General features: G+C 40.0%; 1 protein-coding gene across 1 annotated transcript in view; it reads right to left on the reverse strand.

The window, feature by feature from the left end:
- The window catches only part of TNIK (TRAF2 and NCK interacting kinase), a 369,177-nt gene that overhangs the window by 130,909 nt on the left and 215,297 nt on the right, over window positions 1–22,971 (reverse strand). The window contains exon 8 of the mRNA XM_044669552.1: window positions 5,014–5,189. Within this exon, the coding sequence (XP_044525487.1) occupies window positions 5,014–5,189 (176 nt within the window). The remainder of the gene's footprint in view (window positions 1–5,013; window positions 5,190–22,971) is intronic.

Below are 22,971 nucleotides of genomic sequence, written 5' to 3' on the forward strand. Positions count from 1 at the left end.
GTTCAAATCTGGCCTCAGACACTTCCTAGCTGTGTGACCCTGGGCAAGTCACTTAACCCCCATTGCCTTGGAGCCAATAGACAATATTGACTCCAAGATGGAAGGCAAGGTTTTTTTCTAAACAAATAAATAAAATTTTAATTTTAATTTTAAAATTTTTAAAATTTTAAAACACTTTAAAAATAAATAAATAAAATTAAAATTATAAAATAAATAAAATTTTAAAATAAATTAAGACAGGAGTCAAGTGACTTGCTTAGGTTCACACAGCTAGTAAGCCTGGGAGATCACCCTTGAATTCTAGACTTTCTGATTCTGGTCCCAGTGCTCTATCCACTGGGCCACCTCGCTGCCCCATGCTACCGATTACTTGTCCCCCCCTTTTTTTTTTAAACCCTTAACTTCGGTGTATTGTCTCATAGGTGGAAGAGTGGTAAGGGTGGGCAATGGAGGTCAAGTGACTTGCCCAGGGTCACACAGCTGGGAAGTGTCTGAGGCCGGGTTTGAACCTAGGACCTCCTGTCTCTAGGTCTGACTCTCACTCCACTGAGCTACCCAGCTGCCCCATTTCTCCCCTTTTTACAGAGGATAAAACTGAGTCTAAAAGGTCAGGTGACTTGCCTAAGGTCCCACAACTTAGCAGCAATGGGATTTGAACCCAGATTTTCCTGACTCATACCTTTATCCTCTTTGTGATGGTGCATACAGTCTAAAAGAGAGACAAGACACCAGCACGGATAGGGATATTATGTAATATTATTCAACCTGCATCAATGGAGTCTTAAATAATGTGCTACAGGAAAACCAATGGGAGGGGTGTGTGTGTGTGTGTGTGTGTGTGTGTGTGTGTGTGTGTGTGTGTGTGTGTAGGGAAAGATGTGCACATTTGTCTTCCTGCCTATAAAGGCATCTGATGAGATTTACACTTTTATGGTTCCATATTGAAACTTCAACGGAAATGAGCAAATACAGAGTTCAGAGAGGAATGTGGAATACTTATTTGATGAAGAAGATTATGGCAAAGGAAAGAATCACATTAATCCAATTACTTCCCACCTCTGGGGGAAAACTTTCATTTATTGGACTACCCAGTTTTAATACTTTGCCAGAATCTGCTGTGCTTTCTTTTGTATTACTGAGAAAAATGAGCAGATGTCAATATTTCTCACAGAAAATAGAATTTCATTTAAAAATAAAGAAATATAATGAAAGGTGGAATTACAAGACTCTCCTAAGCATTTGTCATTGAGAAAGCTGGGAAGGAGGATGAGCAAAGATTAAAGGAACCAAACTGAGTCACTTTCATATAAAGGGCTTAAAGTAGATGGGATTTAAGTATCAGACAGTCTACCTTGTTTTGGTTGGCCGGAGATTAGAAATGTGCCTTTGGGAGGTCCTTGCCATAAGAAGGACCAGATACCTCTTTAAGTCATCAAAAAACTCTTTGCAAGCCTATTCTTCAGTCTCCTAATGACTCCATGTGCTGCTCCGAGACACAGCGCTCAATGCCTCTGAGGTTTTATTCATTGTGGCATTTCCCCCCACCAAATTATACTGAGGAATGATAGGATCAAAAGGGAGCTCTGCTACATTAGTCAGACCTTGGACAAGTAGCTTCACCTGTCTGGACTTCCATCTGAAAAAGCTCAGACCAAATGACCTCTAAGATCTCTTTCAGCTCAAGTTCTAAGGGCTGAAGGAGGGAGCTTGGAAGTTGTGGCAGAGTCCAGCAAAAGGAGCCCCCCTCTTGGAATCAGGCTTGTCTTCCCCCATGGAATGGGAAGTTCCTCGAAGGTAGGGACTGTGTCATGTTGTCTTTGTAACCTCAGTGCCTTGTACCTTAGCCAGTGCTTATGGATCAGCTGGAATGGATTCAGGTCCTTTGTCCAGTATTTACCCTTTGTTGCTCTGAGCCCCCACATTCTGGTTTGGTGAATGGAGACGAGATAATATACTACAATGGGCTACCTCATGGGTTTGTCAATCAATCAATCAATGAATCAGTAAGCACTGATTAAGAACCCACGATGGGCTAGACTAGTGGTTCCCAAACTTTTTTGGCCTACCGCCCCTTTTCCAGAAAAAATATTATTTAGTGCCCCCTGGAAATTTATTTTTAAAAAATTTTAATAGCAATTAATAGGAAAGATAAAATGCACCTGTGGCCATCACCGCTCCCCTGGATCGCTGCAGCACCCACCAGGGGGCAGTGGCGCCCACTTTGGGAATCACTGGGCTAGACAGTGCTGCAGATGCTGTAGACATAAGGACAAAAGAGAAGCAAATCCTGCCTTCAAGGGGCTTCCCTTCTCTTAGAGGAGAACACAGGAACAGAAACACAACCACTGGAAAAAATACAAACTAAAGATGGGGTCCCTGGGAAATCAGCAGATGGGTCAGTAAGTATTTCGGGGGGAGAACATTAGCTGTTAGAGGGATCAGTGAAGGTGTTAAGTATTAAAGGAAAAAGAGGGATTCTGTGATTCAGAAGTCAGGAAGGAGAGCATTCAAGCCATGGGATATAGCTAAGACAAATTTGGCTGGATCATGGAGCATGAGAAGGAGAATAATGTACAAAGACATTGGAAAGATATGCTGCCTGTTTTAAAGAGCTTTAAAAGCCAACAAAGGAGGGGGAAAGCTGGATGACTCAGTGGATTGAGAACCAGGCCTTGGTTAAAATCTGGCTTCAGACACTTCCCAGCTGAGTGACCCTGGGCAAGTCACTTGACCCCCATTGCCTACCCTTACCACTCTTCTGCCTTGGAACCAATACCCAGTATTGATTCCAAGACAGAAGGTAAGGGTTTAAAAAAAAAAAAGTCGACAAAGGAGTTTTTCCTGGAAGCATTGGGAGCCTCTGTAGTTAATTGAGTAAGAGGGATGATGTGGTGAGATCTGCACTTAAAGGATTCTTTTTAGTGCAGAGGAGAGAGACTTAAGACAAGAGGAAGAAGGTAGGAGCAGCTGATGAGGACTGGTAAAGTCCTGAATTTATGGGGTGCCTGTACGAGAGCAGAGAAGGGGACAGATTCAGAAGATGGTGGTGGGTAGAAACAGCCCATCCTCTTTAAAAGGTACATGTGGAATACTTTAAATGCTTTAAAATGAAAATTTGGGAAAAAAAGGAATAAAGGAAGTTATGATTTGCCCTGGTGGGGAGAAATCATGGATGCTTGAATTTTTTTAAGGCTTTTAAAATGTGCCTTGGATTGCTTTTGAATCAAAGGCAGGTTGTAGACCAAAATATAAAAGGGTACCAATAAATAAAACAAAAAATGAAGAAATGGCTGGTCCTCAAGATCAAAAGAAACAATGCACATACAGTGCTTAGATGTAAAGCAATTGGTAAGAGTGAACAAGAGGGGCTATTATCGGGTTTAGTCTAGACAACTGCTTTCAACTTGCCACAAACATAGCAAAACTAATAAATAACATAAACTTTTTTCTGTTCTCTGTTGTGGGGCTGGAAGGGGGACACACTGGGACATGAGAGCACCAAGAATGTTTTCAGTCATCACTCAGATGTATAAAGAAAAGTCAATGCTGCAATAAATTTTCTCTATGGGAGGTCTGTTTTTATAGGCTCGGTCTCAGAGAAAATGTTTTTTAGTTTTATAAATTAAAAAAAAAAAGATCTCTCAGACTCAGTTTTCTCATCTGTAAAATCCTGATAGTCATTTGTCTCCCTCACAATGAACCTTCCCTCCAACAAAGAAAAGGGTTAAGCAGAAACTCACCAAGAAAACCACTGAGTCTGACACAGATTAGGAGACATTTTTGCTCTTTTTTTATCCTCTTCTATTTTCTAGGAGGAGGAAATGTGCTTTCTGCTCAAATTAGGGGTAATACAAAGGAGGTCTTCAGTATTATTATTTATATAGATTTATGATTTTATTGGTATAAGGAACTCCTGGTGAGGAGCCATTCTCTACTATGACAACTGGAATTATTCCTAAAAAAGATGGTCTTAAAGAGTTGTCTAGATGATATAGTGGATCATTTTGGACTTGGACTCGGAAAAAAACTGAGCTCAAATCCAGCCTCAGATACTTACTAGCTATGTGACCCTGGGTAAGTCATTTTGCCACTACCTGCCTCAATTTCCTCAACTATAAAATGGAAATAACAATAGTATATCTCTCCCAGGATCAAATGCTATAAAATATCTAAAGTGCTTTGGCAGCCTTGTTCATCCTTTTCTGAGAGCTGGATGATTCGCCCACAGTGCCAAGGCTAGAATACCAGCGATGTCAGAGGTGGGAATTAGAACTGGGTAATATTTCTGCTTTTGTTTTCAGTCATTCTTCAGTTGTGTCCAACTTTCCATGACCCCATTTGGGGTTTTCTTGGCAGAGATACCTGAGGGGTTTTCCATTTCCTTCTCCAGCTCATTTTACAGATAAGGCAAACAGGGTGAAGTGACTTGCCCAAGGTCACCCAGCTAGTAAGTGTCTGAGGTCATATTTGAACAGATCTTAGTGATTCCAGGGCTGGCACTCTACCTACTAAGGCACCTAACTGCTCCCATATTTATAGAAATCTTTCAACTAAGGGATCTTCAACTAGGTTCTTTCCCCTTTACTCAGTTTCCCAAACAGGAAAATATATTTGAGAAGCAAATGTCTTTAAACCCAGTTCTCTTCTCATCACTAAAAGGCAAGTCTGGTTCAGTATGGTTTTGTCTGGTGCCTGGAGAAGAGGCTCTTTTTTTTTTTCCCCTAGAAAATTTTTTAAACAGGTCTCCTCTTTTGAACCAGTTCCCCCTTCCATAATCTCTACAGCATGGATGCCTGAAAATCTCCAGTCACTCACATAGCTGAATACTAGTGAATCTCAGGGGTGGGAGTGACCTCAAAGGGAAATTGGCCTGAGCCCTTCCCGAACAGAAATCAAGAGAAGGGCTTCCTGGGCCAACTGAAACTCAGCTCCGTCTCCACGGCCCCTACACAGCAGGACTGTGGGTCTTCTCCCACCTCTTTGCTCCCATGCATGATCAAAAGCAGAGCTCACCTTTCTCTCCTCGCTTCTTCTTTGTCCTGTCGATGTGATCCTTGAGCTGAATTCGGACCTGGCGTTCGTTAGGTTGGTCTCTTATAAAGGGATGCTTCATGAGCTGTTCTGTGGTAGGTCTTTGACTGTGGTTCTTCACTAAGCAACTCTCGATGAAAGACTGGAATTTTTTAGACCTGCCAAAGGGGAAAACACGAATTAGCCACACTATAAGCCACCGACTCACTGAATCAAAGAACTGGGGAGCAGGAAGGGACCTTGGCACCATCTGGGCCAATCCACACTCAGAAGGCATCGTTGTGATGCCATATCTGACAAGTGGTCATCCAGCCTTTGTTTGAAGACCCAGAGGGAGAAGGCAGCCGCCACCTCCCAAGGAAGTCAACTCTTCTTTTAATAACTTGCTCTTTGGAGCAGCTTTAATAGACGGGATTTAATCTAGATGGCAAGTCTAAATTTGCATCTTGGAGCCACTGCTTCTTCTTATTCTCTCTGGTACCAAAGAGAACAAAGCTAGTGTTCTATTATCCCAAGACAGTCTTTTAAATAGGTCAAGAGAGGGGTAGCGAGGAAGTTCAGTGGTTTGGAGACAGGAGGACCTTGGTTCAAATCTAGAATCAGACACTTCCTAGCTGTGTGATGGTAGACAAGTCACCTTACCTCAATTGCATAGCCCTTATTGCTTTTTTGCCTTGGAACCGATTTTTGTATCAATTCTTAGATAGAAGGTAAGGGTTCTCTCCCACCCAAGTCTTTTTTCCCCCTAGACTAAACATGCCACAAACTCAAAGATCACACACTGGAATTTACTGAAATTAATGGATCCAAAAAAGACAACAATCAATCAGGCAAACTGTTTAATCATCCCTCTGCTGGCTACTATAGTATAGATGGCACAGATTGATTTAAAACAGCATTTACTTAACTGTTTGCCTCAGTTTACTCCCCTATAAAATGTGCTGGAGAAGGAAATAGCAAACCAATCCAATATCTTGTCTCTGTGACACCAGACAAGTCACTTAAGCCTGTTTGCCTCAGTTTCCTCATCTATAAAATGTGCTGGAGAAGGAAATGGCAAACCACTCTAGTATCTTTGACAAGAAAACCCCAAATGGGGTTACAAAGAGTTAGATAGGATTGAAATGTCTAAACAAGAATAACCATATGTGTATGTTTTATATATATGTATATATATATATACGTATATATATATGTATGTATATATGTATGAGTTGTATATATGTGTATATATATGTGTATATGTATGTATGTATGTATGTATTTTTCCCTGATACATACTCCAAACTTCTTTATTTGTCAAGGGCACCCAAATTCCTTCAATTCACCCAGGCTTGGAACCTTAGAACCATCCTTGACTCTTCAATTTCTTTCTAATCCATTTTCCAATCATTTGCCAATTCTTGCCAATTTTATCTCCCTCCGTACCATTTCCCTCATTCCTCCTCTTCTCACTAGTCATATAGCTTCTTCTTTAGTTTGGGTCCTCATCACCTCTCAGCTGGACTGTGATAAGCATCTCCTAGCTATGGTTTTTAGCTTTTATTCTTTCCAGTCCATCTACCCAGCTAGCAAACCGGTATTCCTAAAATCACAGATCTGACCAAAGTTGTGCCTCTCACCACCAACACACTCATTAAAAATAAAAAATAGGGGGCAGCTGGGTAGCTCAGTGGATTGAGAGTCAGGCCTAGAGACGGGAGGTTCTAGGTTCAAATCTGACCTCAGACACTTCCCAGCTGTGTGACCCTGGGCAAGTCACTTGACCCCCATTGCCTACCCTTACCACTCTTCTGCCTTGGAGCCAATACACAGTATTGACTCCAAGGCGGAAGGTAAGGGTTTAAAAAAAATAAATAAAAAGGCAAATCTTTCACAGCTATTGCCTCATTACTCTGGCATTAAAGGTTTGTCGTAATCTGGTTACCAGATCAATTTTACTTCATATTTCATAGTCTACCTGAAGTAGATAATTAATCCAAAAGAAGTTATTGCAGAGAGAGGTCTACATGGACCATCAGATACTGGACCTAAAAGGATAGATACTGTTTGTATAAAGAGAAAGTAGTAGGAAGAGGGCCCTTAGGAGTGGGGCTAAGAACAAGAAAGATACAGGATCAGAGATACACCTGGTAGATGGTTGGACTGTTGTAATCCTCTCCTAACTGGTTTCCCTTTCTCAAGTCTTGGAAAAGTACTAAAGAGATTTTCCCAAAGTGGAGGTGTGATTATGCCCTCCTGCTCAAACCCTAGCACATGCCTTAAAAATCCCACTGGCTCCCTATTACCTAGAGGTATAAATATAAACTTCTGTGTAAAGGAAACCCCTTCCTCCCAGGGTTGAGAACTTTCTGCTCATCTAAGCCAGCCCGCTATCGTGACTGGAACGCTCCCAACAGTGGTCACAGGTTAAGAGCCCTAGGGTTAAGGGTCTGAGGCAGAGAGACTTTGATTGGTTCCTGAGATATGATAGACCAGCACACAGGAAAAGGAAATGATGTGGAGAAAGAGGACTATGAAAAATGAGACCTTAGAGGAGGTCAGGTACTTCTCTGGCTTTGGCTGGGTGTCTTTTTGAGATTTAAAATTGGTGACTCAGGTGGAAGACACTCTCTTGGGATGGTAAGATCAAAGTTTTAGGCTGGGAAATAATTTTCTATTTATTTCCTTCCTTATTTTTTTTCTTAGACTATATTTATATTAAAATTAAATTGTTAAAAACTACTACCATCTTCATGACTTAAGAGTTAAATTTTATAAATGGCGACCACAACATTTTTTAAACTAATATTATATTTCTGAACCAATTTCTAAATATTACATTTAGTATATTACATTTGGCATAAAATTAATTTTCAATATTGTATTCCTTTGCTTAGTTCTTAAAAGTTGTCTACAGCATGGCCCCAGGCTCCCTTTCTAGCCTTATTCTGTATTTTATGGTTCAGTCTAACTTGCTTTCTTGGCATTCTTCTTACAGGGAACTCCATTTGCCTAGAATGTCTATTAAAGTCCTTCAATTCCTTCTAGAATCAGCTCAAGTGTCACCTTCTATGAAAGTCTTTCATGATTTCTCCAACTTCTACCTTCTCTCCTGCCCCATCACCTTCCTTGGGGATTTCTGCCTTCTATCATTGTGCATGTGTGTGTGTGTGTGTGTGTGTGTGTGTCTGTCTGTCTGTCTGTCTGTCTGTCTGTCTGTCTATGTGTTCCTGTGGCCACCGGAATTCAAATCATTTAAGAGCAGATTTTCTATTCGCTTTTTTTCTTTGTATTTTCTATGCCAAACACGCTACCTGGAGGGAGAATGTACTTAGTATGCTCATTGACTGATTGATGGGGTTCCTCAGGAACAGAGTGGAGGAGAATGGAAAGTCAGGATGGGTGAATAGATAGGCTGGGGACAAGTATTGAAGAAATAAGCAAAAATTCTTGAATGCTCAAATGAACTGGGAGCAGGTAATTATTAAATAAGTCATTTTGGGATGGGTTTTGACTCTGATATTTCAATGAAGAAGAAAAAACCATTGGACTGTAGCATTTTAAATTAAATTAATTCTTTAAAACCCTTACCTTCTGCCCTAGTAACTATTTCAGGACAGAAGAGCAACAAGGGCTAGGCAATCAGGATTAAGTGACTTGCTCAGGATCACACAGCCAGGAAGTATCTGAGGTCAGATTTGAACCTCTTAACTCCAGGCTTGACTCTATTCAATGTTCTACTTAGCTGTCCTGAACTGCAATGCAAGGGGCTATATCTATTTCAGCCCAGATCTAGAACAGTGAAATTACAAATAAGTTGAAGAAGTTGAGGGCCAGAGAAGAGCATGGTTTTAATTTTGTCATCTAAATCCAAGCCAAGTACAGCCCAGCTCTTCTGTTCCCTCCCACTGGTCTTCTCTCCCATCTTTTTGACTTTTCATTCCAACTCATCCAACCATACCATACCAGTTGCCACATCCTAACAATTCCTCCCACCTTTAAACTCCATCCTCTTCTGTCTACAATGCCTGCATATGTCTAGACCCTGAGATCTAGTGACATTGACCATTGCTGTTTCTTGAACAAGACACTCTCTTTCTTACTGAAGATTTTTATACATTTATTTTAGCTCATGATGTTTTGGTGAGGGGGTGACTAGGTGGTACAGTGCAAAGAATATCAGGATTGGTGTCAGGAAGCCTTCAGTTCAGATCTGACCTCAGATTTGTTCTAGTTGTGTGATCCTGAACACGTAACTTACCCCTGCTTTCCTCAGTTTCCTCATCTGGAAAATGAGCTGGGGAAAGCAATCTTTTTTCTTCTAAACATGAGTCAAAACTTACTGTCTACATTTACTGACAAAATAATAAGCTCCCCTGGTTTCATCTAAATCCCAACTAAATAAATCCTCACCTCTTAAAGGAAGTCTTTCCCAATACCTATTAATTTTAGTGACTTTATTTCTTATTGATCCTGTATACAGATTGTTTGCACATATTTGTTTGAATTTTTTCTTCCCTATAAGATTACGAGCTCCTTGAAAACAAGGACTGTTCTTTGCCTCTTTTTGTACTTCCAGCACTTAATCCAGTGACTGGCACATAGTAGGTGCTTACTTAATACTTATGGACCTACTCAATATGCATTTTTTTTGTGGTGGTACTAATATCGGATCCTTATAGTTTTCTAGTTATTGAAATAGTCATGCATTCCTGGAATAAATGTAACCTGTTTGGATTGAATTTTAGTTCTAATTTTTTCTTTTTCTATTTAGTGTATATCATTTTAATTTAGTTAAATTGTATTTCTAACATAGGATAATATATGTAAGATGTTACTATAGTTTCTTTGCTAATATTTTATTCAATGCTTTTGCACTGATATTCATTAGTGGTATTGATCCATGGTTTTAGTTTTCCATTCTTGGTTTAGGTAATCTGGACTAAATTTGTCTCATAGAAGGTATTTGGTAGGATGACTCTAGTTTTCAGATAATTTATAAGAAATTAGAGTTAAATATTATTTGACTGCTTGGTAGCATTCTCCTTTAAAACTACTTGGCCTTGAGGATTTTCTTTGGCGGTTCAGTTGAAAGTTGCTCAGTTTTTCCAGATGTATAGTTATGCAGAATTCTTTCTTTCTTCTGATCATCTGGATACTCTTTATTTTTGTAAGTGTTCATCTATATCATTTAAGTTATCATTTTGTGTATATGGGTAAAGTCATTTCTAATTTCCTTTCTTTCCCCTGCATTTATTGTGAGTTCTTTTTAAATTTTTCCATTGGCGATTTGGTTTTCCTCTTGATTTTTTAATCAGGCTAGCTAAATGGTTTGTTAATGTTATAATTACTTTAAACCAGCTCCTAATTTTACTTGTTATTTCAGTGTTTATTTTGTTTTCAATTTTATTTATTTAGTCTTTGATTGTTGGATACTTTTCTGCACTTTAACTTCAGATCACTTTACAGAAGGCCATCGTGGTTCACATCATTTCTCTGCCTTTGTCAGTTTCTGGTCAGGTGTCTAGAGCATCCTTTCTCCTCTTCTTGGTCGCTTCTACAATTACTTGGGTTCTTGTTGTCTTCCTCAGTTCAGATTCTCAACCTGTCACTGATTTCTTCTGGCCATTTAAAAGGAATTTACTGTTATGTGTTTTCAGGTTTATTTGTCATTGATGTTACTGGGAACCCTTTCAGACATTTGCTCGATTTATGTGGGAAAGCTGCATAACTATACACCTGGAAGATCCATACATTTCTTAAACTGTCCTTCATGAATAATCTGTGATATTTTCTTGTCTTTTAGGACCCAGCTCAGAGATTGCTTCTCCTACCAAGTCTTCCAAGATTTTCTCTCCACTTCCTCCAACTTAAAATGAGAAGATCTTGAAAGTTCCTTCTAGAATTTTTTCTGCTGGATTAATGACATCCTAACTCATAACCTACAAAATTTTGTATATACCCTCCCTTCTCTATAAGATTATCAGCTCTTCGAAGGCAGGAACCATTTTTGGAACTGCAGTGCCTAAATGGTGCTTTATACATGTGGGGACTTAATAAATGTTTTCTGGATGAACAAGGGACTTCATTCGTTCACTAATTCAACAACAAATAAGCATTAATTAAGTGTTAATTATGTACTAGATTCAGGGGTCACAAAGACAAAAATAAACGATGCTGTCCTCAAGGAATTTACAGTCCTTTGGACGAAGGAATGAGACAGAATCCATGACAGAATGAATAGATCTACATTTCTACTAGTCCAAAGAAGTTGACAAATTTAAATGTAAGGGGGAAAGTCTTTAAAAGAAAATTAACTTATTTACCAATGAAAATGACTTCAACCCCAGGACTGAGGAGGGCTTATTATTGATAGCATGTGATATTTACTCACCACTTCCTTCAAAGATAAAATCTGGTCTATACTCATGAGGACTGGGAACCAAAGAACAAGAGAGAACCATTTTCCTAATGATTAACAAGTCAGCAAGGAGAAAAAAAAAACTCTAGGTGGACTTTACCCAGGATTCATGAGATGGACACACATGCGCTTCCCAAGAATTCCAGGTGATTAGAGATGATGTTATTAATTAAACCTCTCATTATCATAAGATCTCTCTGAGCAACTCATCATGACCCAGTCTTGGGCACCCCAAGTGGAAATCCATAAAGTGCCCTCTAGCTCCATCTGGTGGGAGACCTGGAAGTTTTCCCATCTCAAGAACTTGGGAAAGTGTTTCCTTGGTAGCAGATGAGATGGAAGAGATGATGAGCATCATACAGACTGAGGCTAGGACAAGGAATGCTACATCCATGTATTACAAGCTGTGCCTTGGCTGAGCAACATAAAGCATTGGCACCCTCATTGGAGAGGTAGGGGACTGGAGAGACTTTATGGTGGGGGAGGTTGGTATATGGGTTTATTCCATTTTATTCCAATCTATTTTACCAATTTTCTTCCAGCTAACAAGGTATGAAGTTCTGTTGTTTCTCTGCTGTTGAAAGCTTTGAAATACCATCAGTTATCAAACTCCTACTATGTGCTAAGCCCTGGACCCAAGTCCTGGTTCCATAGTGAAACAAAGAAAGAAAGAAATAGTGCCTGCTTTCAAGGAACTCATATTCTATTGGGGAAAGTAACATGGATACATTTAAGTAGAAATCAAATCTATAAAAGTCAATATGAGGTTATTTCAGGGAAATGGCACTAGTTGCCAAGATTAGACTTTTTTTGTATTATAATTATCTTTGTACAGGTTTTATTACAACCGCTATCCCACAACAGAATGTAAGATCTCTGCAGATGGGGCATACGCCAGTTTAAATCCCTAACCACTAGCTAACCCATAATGGGCACCCAATAAAAACATTCACATTTATTTGACAAATTTTCCAGGCTCTCCAGCTGTTCATGCCTTGCCCATAATTGCTACCTTACTTCTAAATTATCTCTCTTTTGATTAAATATATGTTATCTTCTCTTTGGAATGTAAGCTCCTTGAGGACAGGGACTATTATTACTTTTATATTTGTATCCTCAGACTTAAATAAAATCCTATAATAACAACAACAACAACAACAACAACAACAATGAGTTAACATTTAGAGTACTTCAAGATTTACAAAGATCTTTATCTATGTTTTTCCTTTTTTCTCCTAAATGACCCTGGGAAGCAGGTGCTATCATTGTTCCCATTTTATAAATGAGGAAAACTAAGGTCGAAAGGGGTTAAATCACTTGCAAAGAGTCATTCCGCCATTAAGCATTGATACAGACTGGATCCAAACCCAGATCTCGGTGATTCCAAGTCCAACAGGAACTTAGGTAAATATTTAATAAATACTTATTGGTAGAGTGAATGATTTGATTCAAGGGTACTAACAGGAAGGCAGTTAGGTGGCACAGTGGATAGACTACTGGACTAGCAGGTAAGAAGTCATGAGTTTAAAACCTGCCTTAATAACTTATTAACTCTGTGAGTCAAGTCAACAAGCATCAATTAAATGCTAGGTATTGTATGACCTTGAACAAGTCACTTAATCTCTCTGCCTCACTTTTCTCATCTATAAAGTATAGATAATAACAGCACTTACCGTTCAGGGTTAGTAGTGAAGATCAAATGAGTTAATATTTGTAAAAGCACTTGGCTTAGTGCCTGGTATACAGTGACCCTTAATAAATGTTGATTTCCCTTCTTTCCCCTTCCAAAAGGTGTTATGAAAATGCTAGCTATTATTATAATTTTTTTATTATTGGACATAAAAAGATGATACTCGGGTTTTTACCGGACCCACTTAGAGCTTATATTAGCCTAGAAGATATTGATATAGACAAAGGTAAGTATGATGCAAGGCAGGTATGATGGGAATAGATATAGTCGCCTGGGAAAATTATGTAGAGATTAAAATTAATATTGAATTACCAAAGCATTATATTTAATAAAGTTTTATTAATAATAAACTAACATAAAAAACTAGAGTAAAAAAGTACTAAACTAACTTCAGCCACACTCATGAAGAAGAGAGAGAATAACAATAATGTGACCATGCAAACGTGGAGGCGCAGGAGAGACTAAAGGGAATTTTGGGAAATACTAAGGGACTTCTGGGGGATGAAGTCCAAGGGTTCAAAATCTCCATTTATACAATTGAGAAATTAGATAAGATTTTCAATTGCGGTTGGGGGAAGCAGGGGGAAGATGAAGGAAATTTTTTTCCAAGGAAATGGCCCCTAAATGGAGACCCAAAGGATGGATGATAAGTCAGAGGAGAAAAGGGAATGCCTCACAGATACGGAGGAAGAGTGTGTGCCAACAGCCAGAGATGGGGGCTAAAGCTCGAGATGAAGGAGAAGGTATTAAGTTGGTTTTGCTTGAAATTTGGAATTCATGGCAGGAAACCATGTGAAATGGGGATTAAGAAGCAGGAAGGAGCTAGGAGTAGAAAGCCTTTAAATCTTAGACAGAGAAGTCTGTTTTTCATCGTCTACATTCCCAAAGCAATCAATCACGCTCTTAGAAACATGAAGGACCTCTAAGATCCTCAAAATGAGTCCTAACAGGACGCTCTATGAAGACAAATTCTAGCTTGTGATGGACTTTTCCAGGGGAGAAATTCTGGAAAAGAGATTTCAGGGAAACCACTCCCACAAACTGTTCCTACCCAGGCTTTTTGCAAGAAGAAAATGAATGTCAACTAAGAATTAAGCCTAGAAAACCACTCAATGGTAACATGTTGGACAAATGGCTGTTTTCTTTTCATTACTCCCAGCTTCAAGGATGGGCCTCCTTCTAAGTGGGAATCTCTTCACTTATTTGAAGATGCTGAATAAAAGGCACTATATCCAATTAAGAAACAAGCCATGCAGACTCATTAATGTGGCTTCCAACGCATCCCCCTGACACCCAGAAAGCAGAGGAATTTGCAAGGTTCTACACTCAAAGTGCATCTAATTGAACCAGCTCTCAAGAAGGCCTTTTCACCAAGAATTACATCCTGACAGTCTCCAAGAGCACAATTTCCTGGCCAAGTAATGTCTATCTCAAGAAATAGGGACACAAAATCCCCTGGCCCTTTCCTGGAAGGAGCAGAATCCAAAGGGTCAAAGAATGCTTGCTCCAAATAGACCTTCTAAGTGGGAGCTGTTGTCCCTGACTAAAATTAAGCTGGAAAGAAATTAATATGTTAAAATAGTAATGATAGCTAGTTGTTAAACGAGCAGCTAAGTAGTGCAATGGATAGAGTATGGCCCAGAGTCAGGAAGACACATCTTCTTGAGTTCAAATCTGGTCTCTGATATTTACTAGCTGGGTTATTCTAGGCAAGTCACTTACCCAGTTTGCCTCAGTTTCCTCATCTGGAAAATGAGCTGGAGAAGGAAATGGTAAACCAGCTGTGTTGACTCTGGGCAAGTCACCTTACCCAGTTTGCCTCAGTTTCCTCATCTGGAAAATGAGCTGGAGAAGGAAATGGCAAACTAGCTGTGTTGACCCTGGGCAAGTCATCTTACCCAGTTTGCCTCAGTTTCCTCATCTGGAAAATGAGCTGGAGAAGGAAAGGGCAAACTAGCTGTGTTGACCCTGGGCAAGTCACCTTACCCTGTTTGTCTCAGTTTTCTCATCTGGAAAATGAGCTGGAGAAGGAAATGGCAAACCACTCCAGTAAGTTCTTTGCCAAGAAAACCCCAAATGGAGTCATGAAGAATCAGACATGAGTAGAAACCACTGAGCAACCACAAGCCACTATATAGTGCTCAAAAGTTTACAAAGTACTTTACATATATTATCTCATTTGATCCTCAGAACAATTCTAGAAGGTAGGTGCTCTTATTCAGTGTATTTTAGAGGTGAGACAACTGAGGCTGCAAAAGACCCTCGGGTCATACAGCTAGTAAGAGTGGGAGGCAAGATTTGAATTCAGCTCATCCTTGACTTCAAGTCAATACTTTATTTGCTATGCCATCCAGTGATGGGTCAATTCTCTTTTTTTCTTTTCTTTTCTTTTTTTTAAACCCTTACCTTCTGTGTATTGGCTTATAGGTGGAAGAGTGATAAGGGTGGGCAATGGGGGTCAAGGGACTTGCCCAGGATCACACGGCTAGTTTGCCATTTCCTTCTCCAGCTCATTTTCCAGATGAGGAAACTGAGGCCAGTGTCTGAGGCCAGCTTTGAACCTAGGACCTCCTGTCTCTAGGCCTGACTCTCAATCCACTGAGCTACCCAGATGCCCCTCAATTTTCTCTTAAACTTCAATTGAAGATGTTTCTTCTATGTTAAAATCTGAGTGATTACTACGACAAATTATGGAGCGACCTACCGTTAACGTTTTTTGTTTCAGTCTAGACTTATGATTTTGGTTGCCATGGAGAATTCCTAGTATGGAAACTTCCTTTTTTCCATGCATACTGGCAACTCTTTTATTACTTGAAATATTAGAGAGTTGCCTGGGGCTTACTGAAAAAATTAGGAGCTTGGTTAGAGAGGATGTATAGGCTGAGTGTGTTACGGGCAGGACGTGTATCCAGATGTTCCTTCCTCCAAGGGCTCTTTATTCCCTACACGATATTGTCTTTCTCAGGGGTAAAATAGACTTACATGAACTATACTGATTGCTTATGTCCTTACTAAAAGTAATTTTAAACTAAAAAAAAATAAGCCTATTACCTCGAGTATGGCTAATCTCTTAAGGGCTGGTCTTAGATAAAGCCTGGAAGTCTCCAAGCTCAACTTCACAGCCATCCAGAGTCAAATGAAAACACTTCTCTCGGGGCCTTTTCTTGTTTATAGATTAACGTCTTTCTAAGGACTTCCAACTGCCTGACAGACTGCTGGGTTAATCTTCCTAAGTAGGTTGGCGAAAAGTTTTCAGGAAAAATGAGGCCTTCCAAAAAGCAGTGTGGCCAGAGTGTCTGGTGCTGGGCCCTACTAGCATTTCTCAGAACAGCCCTTCATCTCTCTTTTCCTTTGGTCCCACTCCTAGGCACTCTTCCTGTCTTATGGGACCTAATGATACAGTACTAGAAGAGACCTTAGAGGTGCTCTTGTCCACTATAGACCTATATGAGAATTCCATCTGTGGCATACCTGACATGTCCAATGGCAGGGAACTCACTCCCTGGCAAAATAGCCCATTCTTCACTTGAGTCTCTCAAAGAATGGCTCAGCGACTGCATGTTGGAGAGTCTCGTAGGATACAAGTGGGAGGGGACGGGATGGGCCCTGAAGTCTCTTCTACACAAAACGGTGGTTTTGAAGTTGACTTTCCCATTTTTCCTGGACTTACCAGAAGCAGGGTTGGTTCTTATGGAAAGATTCACTCGGAGCTAGGGGATTCCTTCATTTCAATTCAACAGACTTTGACTAAAGCATTTACTCTATGTCAGGAACACGAGAGGCAGCGTGGAACTGTGAACTCTTACTAGCTGGCAGACGCTGGACTTTCAGGCCTGGGAAATCGAGAAGACTCTAAATTGCAGAAATGGGCTCATTTGTCGAATGTAAGCTTCTCGATGGTAGGGATTATTTCATTCTTTGCATTTGTGTCCCAAGCATCTAATGCAATGCCTGGGATGTAGTATCTACTTCCTAAATGCTTCCTGGATGACTGACTCATCCATCTGCAAGAACAAAGGCAGTTTGCTCACTGGGAATATGCTCTACTAATGAAATCACAGGTCTCTCTTCCACAGTCATCCAAATCCAGTGGCAAGACAACAATCGGGAGGACTGGTGAGGGCTTGAGATGCAGTGGATGACCTTGGCTTCTTGGATGTCTGACCAAGCTCTAAGAGCTTCTCAGGACCTGCTTTTCTGCTGCCTTATGGCCAGTGGAGTGACTTGTTCTCATCCACCCACCCATCAGGAGAAGTCTACATCCTCTTGGGGTCGACCCCCTCAACTTACTGATGGCTTTGAGACCTGAAAGTTACTTCAACATGGTTTAGCCCATCTGCTAAGATAATTTCACCAGTGTAATGCCTTTGCTCATGCTACAATTTCGTGGAGTCACTGGAGAGAGTTGGATCCATATCCTATTAGGGAGTTAATGAAATTTTCCTCCACTAGGACCTTACATTGCAATGATGATGATAATAATATGCAACAATATATTATCTTTCAAGGTTTGTAAAGTGCTTTCTCTACATTACCTCATTTAACTCTCAAAACAACTTTATGAGGTAGATATTATTATTACCTCAGTTTTACAGAGTAGGAAACTGAGAGGTTAGCTAGGCGACTTGTCCAAGATCAAACAGCTAGTAAGTATCTGAGATGGGATTTGAACTTGTCTTTAAAATTTCAAGTCTAATGCACTGGGCTCTGTGGCCTCAAACGTTTCTCTTCTCTTCTCTTCTCTTCTCTTCTCTTCTCTTCTCTTCTCTTCTCTTCTCTTCTCTTCCTTTCCTTTCTATTTTCCCCTTCCTTCCTTTCTCTTTTTCTCTTTTTCTTTCTTTCTTCTTTTCTATTTAAAACTCTTACCTCCATTCTTAGTATCAAATCTAAGATAGAAAAGCATCTTCCTTCCTTCCTTCCCTTCTTTCTTCCTTTCTATTTAAAACTCTTATCTTCATTCTTAGTATCAGTTCTAAGACAAAGAGCATATAGATGCTTGCTTGCTTGCTTGCTTGCTTCCTTCCTTCCTTCCTTCCTCTTTCTTCTTTCTATTTAGAACTCTTACCTCCATTATTAGTATCAGTTCTACTTCAGAAGAGCATCTATCTATCTTCTTTCCTTTCTTCCTTTCTTTCTTTCTCTCTTCTTTCTATTTAGAACTCTTCCATTCTTAGTATCAGTTCTAAAATAAAAATATCTTCCTTCCTTCTTTCCTTTCTTTCTTCTTCTCTCTTCCTTTCTATTTAAAACTTTTACCTCCATTCTTAGTATCAGTTCTAAGACAGAAGAGCATCTTCCTTCTTTCCTTCCTTCCTTCCTTCCTTCCTTCCTTCCTTCCTTCCTTCCTTCCTTCCTTCCTTCCTTCCTTCCTTCCTATCTAAAACTCTTACCTCCATTCTTAGTATTATTCAATGATAGAAGAATTTTTAGGGACCAGGCAATGGGGGTTAAGTGACTAGCTCAGGGTCACACAGCTAGTAAGCGCCTGAGGCCAGATTTGAACCTAGGTCCTTCCAATTGGTCCTGGTGCTCTATTCATTGTGTTACCTAGGTACCCCACCTTATAGCATTCTTAAAATCACTTCATAGCAGAAAAGCCTTAATGTTCTCAACCAAGCCCAAAGCCAAATGGATCCTGCCAAACTTGATATATTTAAATTGCAATAAATGAAATGTTATCATTTTATTTGCTTCCCCAAAAGAGCTTTGCCAGCTTTCTGAGGAAATAGATCTGACAGCCCAACAAAACTTAAGGACAGCTTCCCCCCCTGCCATTTACATAATACTTTAAGGCTCGCAAAGCATTTTACATACATTATCTCATTTGATCCTCACAACAACGCTTGTGAGTTAGTTGCTATTATTATCCTCATTTTGCCAATGGAGGAACTGAGCCTCACAGCAGAAAAATGATCTGCTCGATATTTCACAGCTGGTGGGGCTGGGGGCAGGGACTGGAATAAAGAGTTACACAGCACTTACTCTATGACAATAAGAATAACATTAGCTAATATTTATTATGTGCTAATATTTATTAAATAAATACATCATTCATTATATTAATTAATGTAGTGAATAATATTATTATTTATATACCACTATGCTAAGTTCGTTATGTTATTATCTCATTTGATCTTCACAACCACCCTGGGAGGTAGGTGCTATTGTTATCTTCATTTTACAGATGTGGAAATGGAGGCAAATAGAGGTTAAATGACTTGCCCAGGGTCCCACAACTAGTAAAAGCTGAATTTGAACTTGGGTCACTGAACTCTTTTTGCCTTAGTTTCCTCATGTGTAAAAGGAATTGAAGAAAGAAATGGCCAATCACTGGAGTATGTTTGCAGAGAAAATATCAAATAAATTCACAAAGAGTCAGACAAGAATCAACAACCACAGCCATGCTTTCCTGGCTCCTTCCTGACTCTGACCACTGTACTACCTAAGTAGGATCAAAGTATCAGCCAGAAGGAGTCTTAGAGCTCTGTTAATGCAATCCTCTCATTTTACAAATGAAGAAGTCAAGGCTTGTGGGGGAGGTAAGAGGATGTGGCCACGGTCACACAGTAAATGGCAGAAAAGGCATTCGAACTCAGGTCCTCTGACTCCAGCACCACACTGATCCCTAACTCTTTCCTTTCCAGGGGAGGAACCTGCAGTCTTGTCTACCTAAAGAGGAAAGGCTTAATCTCTCACATAAATAAGGAACTAATCTGATTATTTCAAAGTGAGCATCTTATAGTAATCATAATAAGGAAAATATTAATAAGAAAAAATATAATCTGCATAACTGAGCCTCAATAGCTGCCTTGCCTTTGTTAGAATGGAACCTGACGTTTGGATTTGAGCCATTGGTAGGCTTTGGGAGAACAAATTGGAACTTTCACCAGTTCTTCAAGGGTGTGAAGAAACATGTCTAGTTTTCCTTTTGGCTGGGATGACATGTTTTGATTAGAAACCTTAGCAGTGGGCAGAAGTTCCAACTAGCATCAAAGTGGTGTTATGAGTATTAGATAGGAAGACCATGTATGATTAGACCTGGAGGTTCTGGTTCAGCCCCCCAAAAGCCAACTAAATGGAAAATACTGTCGAGTTGCTTATCAAATGGGCTGGTACCACAAAGCTGAGAAGGAATGTAAACATGCTGGGAGACACAGGTAGAATTCAGACCCATCTTGGGATACCCAAGTATGGTGCCACACTGAAGGACAGTATGATATTTAGTAGGGGGAAATGTCAGGTCTAATACTTGGGTTTGACAGATCAGTTTCATAAGGACAAGATCGAAGAGGTGGAACTGGACAGAAATTCATATTAAAGAGATCTGGGGTTTTAATAGGCAGCAAGCTTCACACAAGCCTTAGGCATGGGAATCCAGACCTGCTTCTCCCCCCAATTCCCTAGATATAAGACTAACATAGGACCAGGCGCTCTCCATCTTTCTCTGGCTACCCCAACCTACTACCGAAGCTTCTGGAAATCTGGGGGACTCTGGTGCCTTTGACATCATTAATGAACACAAGTATAGAACATGTAGTAACAAAACAACATCTGTGGTGCTTTGGGATTATATTTCCTTTCTTTTTTCCTTCCTCAGTCTCCTAGCTACCACACTATTTTTCTCTTTCAATTTTTTGAAAGAAAATTTCTCACTCCATTCAACTCACTCTCATTCTTGTTCTTCTAGATAAATTATTCTTCTCTTCAATGACTGTTTCCATTTAAAAGCTGGACTTTTTTTGTAAAAGAGAGAGAGCCAAGTCAAATGTCATGTGGTTGAAGCCAATAACAATAAACAACATATTCATGCAGGCCAAATCTTTTAATGTGAAATAGCAAATTATTTGACTATTTTTTGTTCACTTGGTCTTTCCAAAAAAACCATGGCATTTCCATCCCTCTTTTTACAGGATGTGGAGACTGATTTCAGCTGACCTGCCTTGAGTGAGAAGGGAAAGGTGTGGGCAGAAGTGGGCTTGGAGAGATCTGCGCCACTACCTCTAGCCTGGGGCCAACTTTTTAACCTTGTCTCCCGTAGGCACTCTGAACCTCCTTTTATTTTTTCCTTTTAAAATGTAGAAGATAAAAAGTCAGCCTGATTTCCTGGAATTTAGTTTCTCAAGTTGGACATCACAAGCTTCCGTAGGGATAGAATGATTATGGCAAAGATTAAAGCTGTGTTATTGCCAAAGAACTATCTGCTGGCAGTGTCAGCGATATTGTCTGGCATGGAAAGCTGGGCTGACCTCCTCTGCCTTGTGGGCCCTCCTTCTCCTCTCTCTCTCTCTCTCTCTCTCTCTCTCTCTCTCTCTCTCTCTCTCTCTCTCTCTCTCTGTGCTTTCAAGATATGCTACAGTGCCTAGAGGAAGTGGATCACCCTAGACCTCACAGAACTTTGAAAAAAACTGTTATTCTCTCCTATTCAAAAATCTTCAGTGACTTTGGCTCCTATGAGAATTACTCGTAGGATGAGATGAACAATTCTTAGCCTGTCCTTGAAAATCTTTCCTATTCTGCCTAACAACCCCCACCCTCTTTGCAGTAGTCACATCTTACCAATTCTGGAGTCAGAGAACCTGGGTCCATATTCTGCCTGTGGTACCCGTGAGGCATGGACCAAGCCACTTAACCTTGCTGGGTTTCTACCAGGTCTCCTCATTTGCAAAATTAGGGGGCTGAGCTACATGGCTTCTTCTTCTTCTTTTTTTTTTAATACTCTTACCTTCTATCTTAGAATTGATTCTGTATATAGGTACTGAGGCAGAAGAGCAGCAAGGGCTAGGCAATTGGATCAGGAAGAGTTGGATATGACTGAATTAACTAAACAACAATAACAACAATGTATGCAAGTTTCTTAAGTGCTGAGGTTCATTTTTGTCTTTGTATCCCCAGAGGTAGCACATTGTAGACATTTAATAAATATTTCTTGAATTGATGTTACCATGATGGATAGGTAGAGCTGGAATGGATCTCAGGGGCCATCTAGTCCAATCCCTTCATCTTTCATATGAGGTCCAGGGAAGCTGGCTTGCCCAAGGTCACACACATAGTAAGTGACAAAGGCAGGATTCAAATTCAGGTCTCCAGACTTCAATATTCTTTCTACTAGCTTAGAAAATCACCATTTTGAGTGAATCTTAAAGCTTGATTTATATTCATAAATACATAACAGTGGTGATCCATTATAGTTGAGAAATTAGTCACAATGCCCTTCAAAACCAGGTGGATTGAGCACAGTTAAGTAGCTTTGACAAAATCACAAAGTGTGGTGTCAAGTGTTAACTGAATGTTTGAAGAGAATGTTAGGAACTTAGATATAATCTATTCCTCCCTCTTTCCCCACCCCCACCCTCCTATCTTATCAGTGATGAAATTCAAGTCCAAAGAAGCTTGATAACTGGAGAGAAGTTTCTGAGTGAGATGATGGAGCTTTTGTTGTGGATGTTATTTTGTTTTGTTTTTGATCCAGACTTGTGGATTCACAGTGTATGAGCAACTGCTGGTGGGAAAATGCCCTCAGCAGATGATGGGCAAAATGGAAGCAGTGTGGTTGATATAATGGATAGAATGTTGGACTTGGAGTCAAGAAGATCCAGGTTCAAAAGACACATCCTAGCTGTGTGACCCTGGGCAAATCACCTACCCAACATCAGACTCAGTTTCATCATCTGCCAACGTTGAATAGAAATCGTAAAAGAGAAATTGATGAATGCATCCTATCTCACAGACTTAGTATGAGGAACAAATGAGATTATATTTCTCTGTCTCTGTCTCTGTCTCTGTCTCTGTCTCTCTCTCTCTCTCTCTCTCTCTCTCTCTCTCTCTCTCTCTCTCTCTATATATATAT

The sequence above is a fragment of the Gracilinanus agilis genome, chromosome 3 (assembly GCF_016433145.1).
Source record: "Gracilinanus agilis isolate LMUSP501 chromosome 3, AgileGrace, whole genome shotgun sequence".
NCBI lineage: Eukaryota > Metazoa > Chordata > Mammalia > Didelphimorphia > Didelphidae > Gracilinanus > Gracilinanus agilis.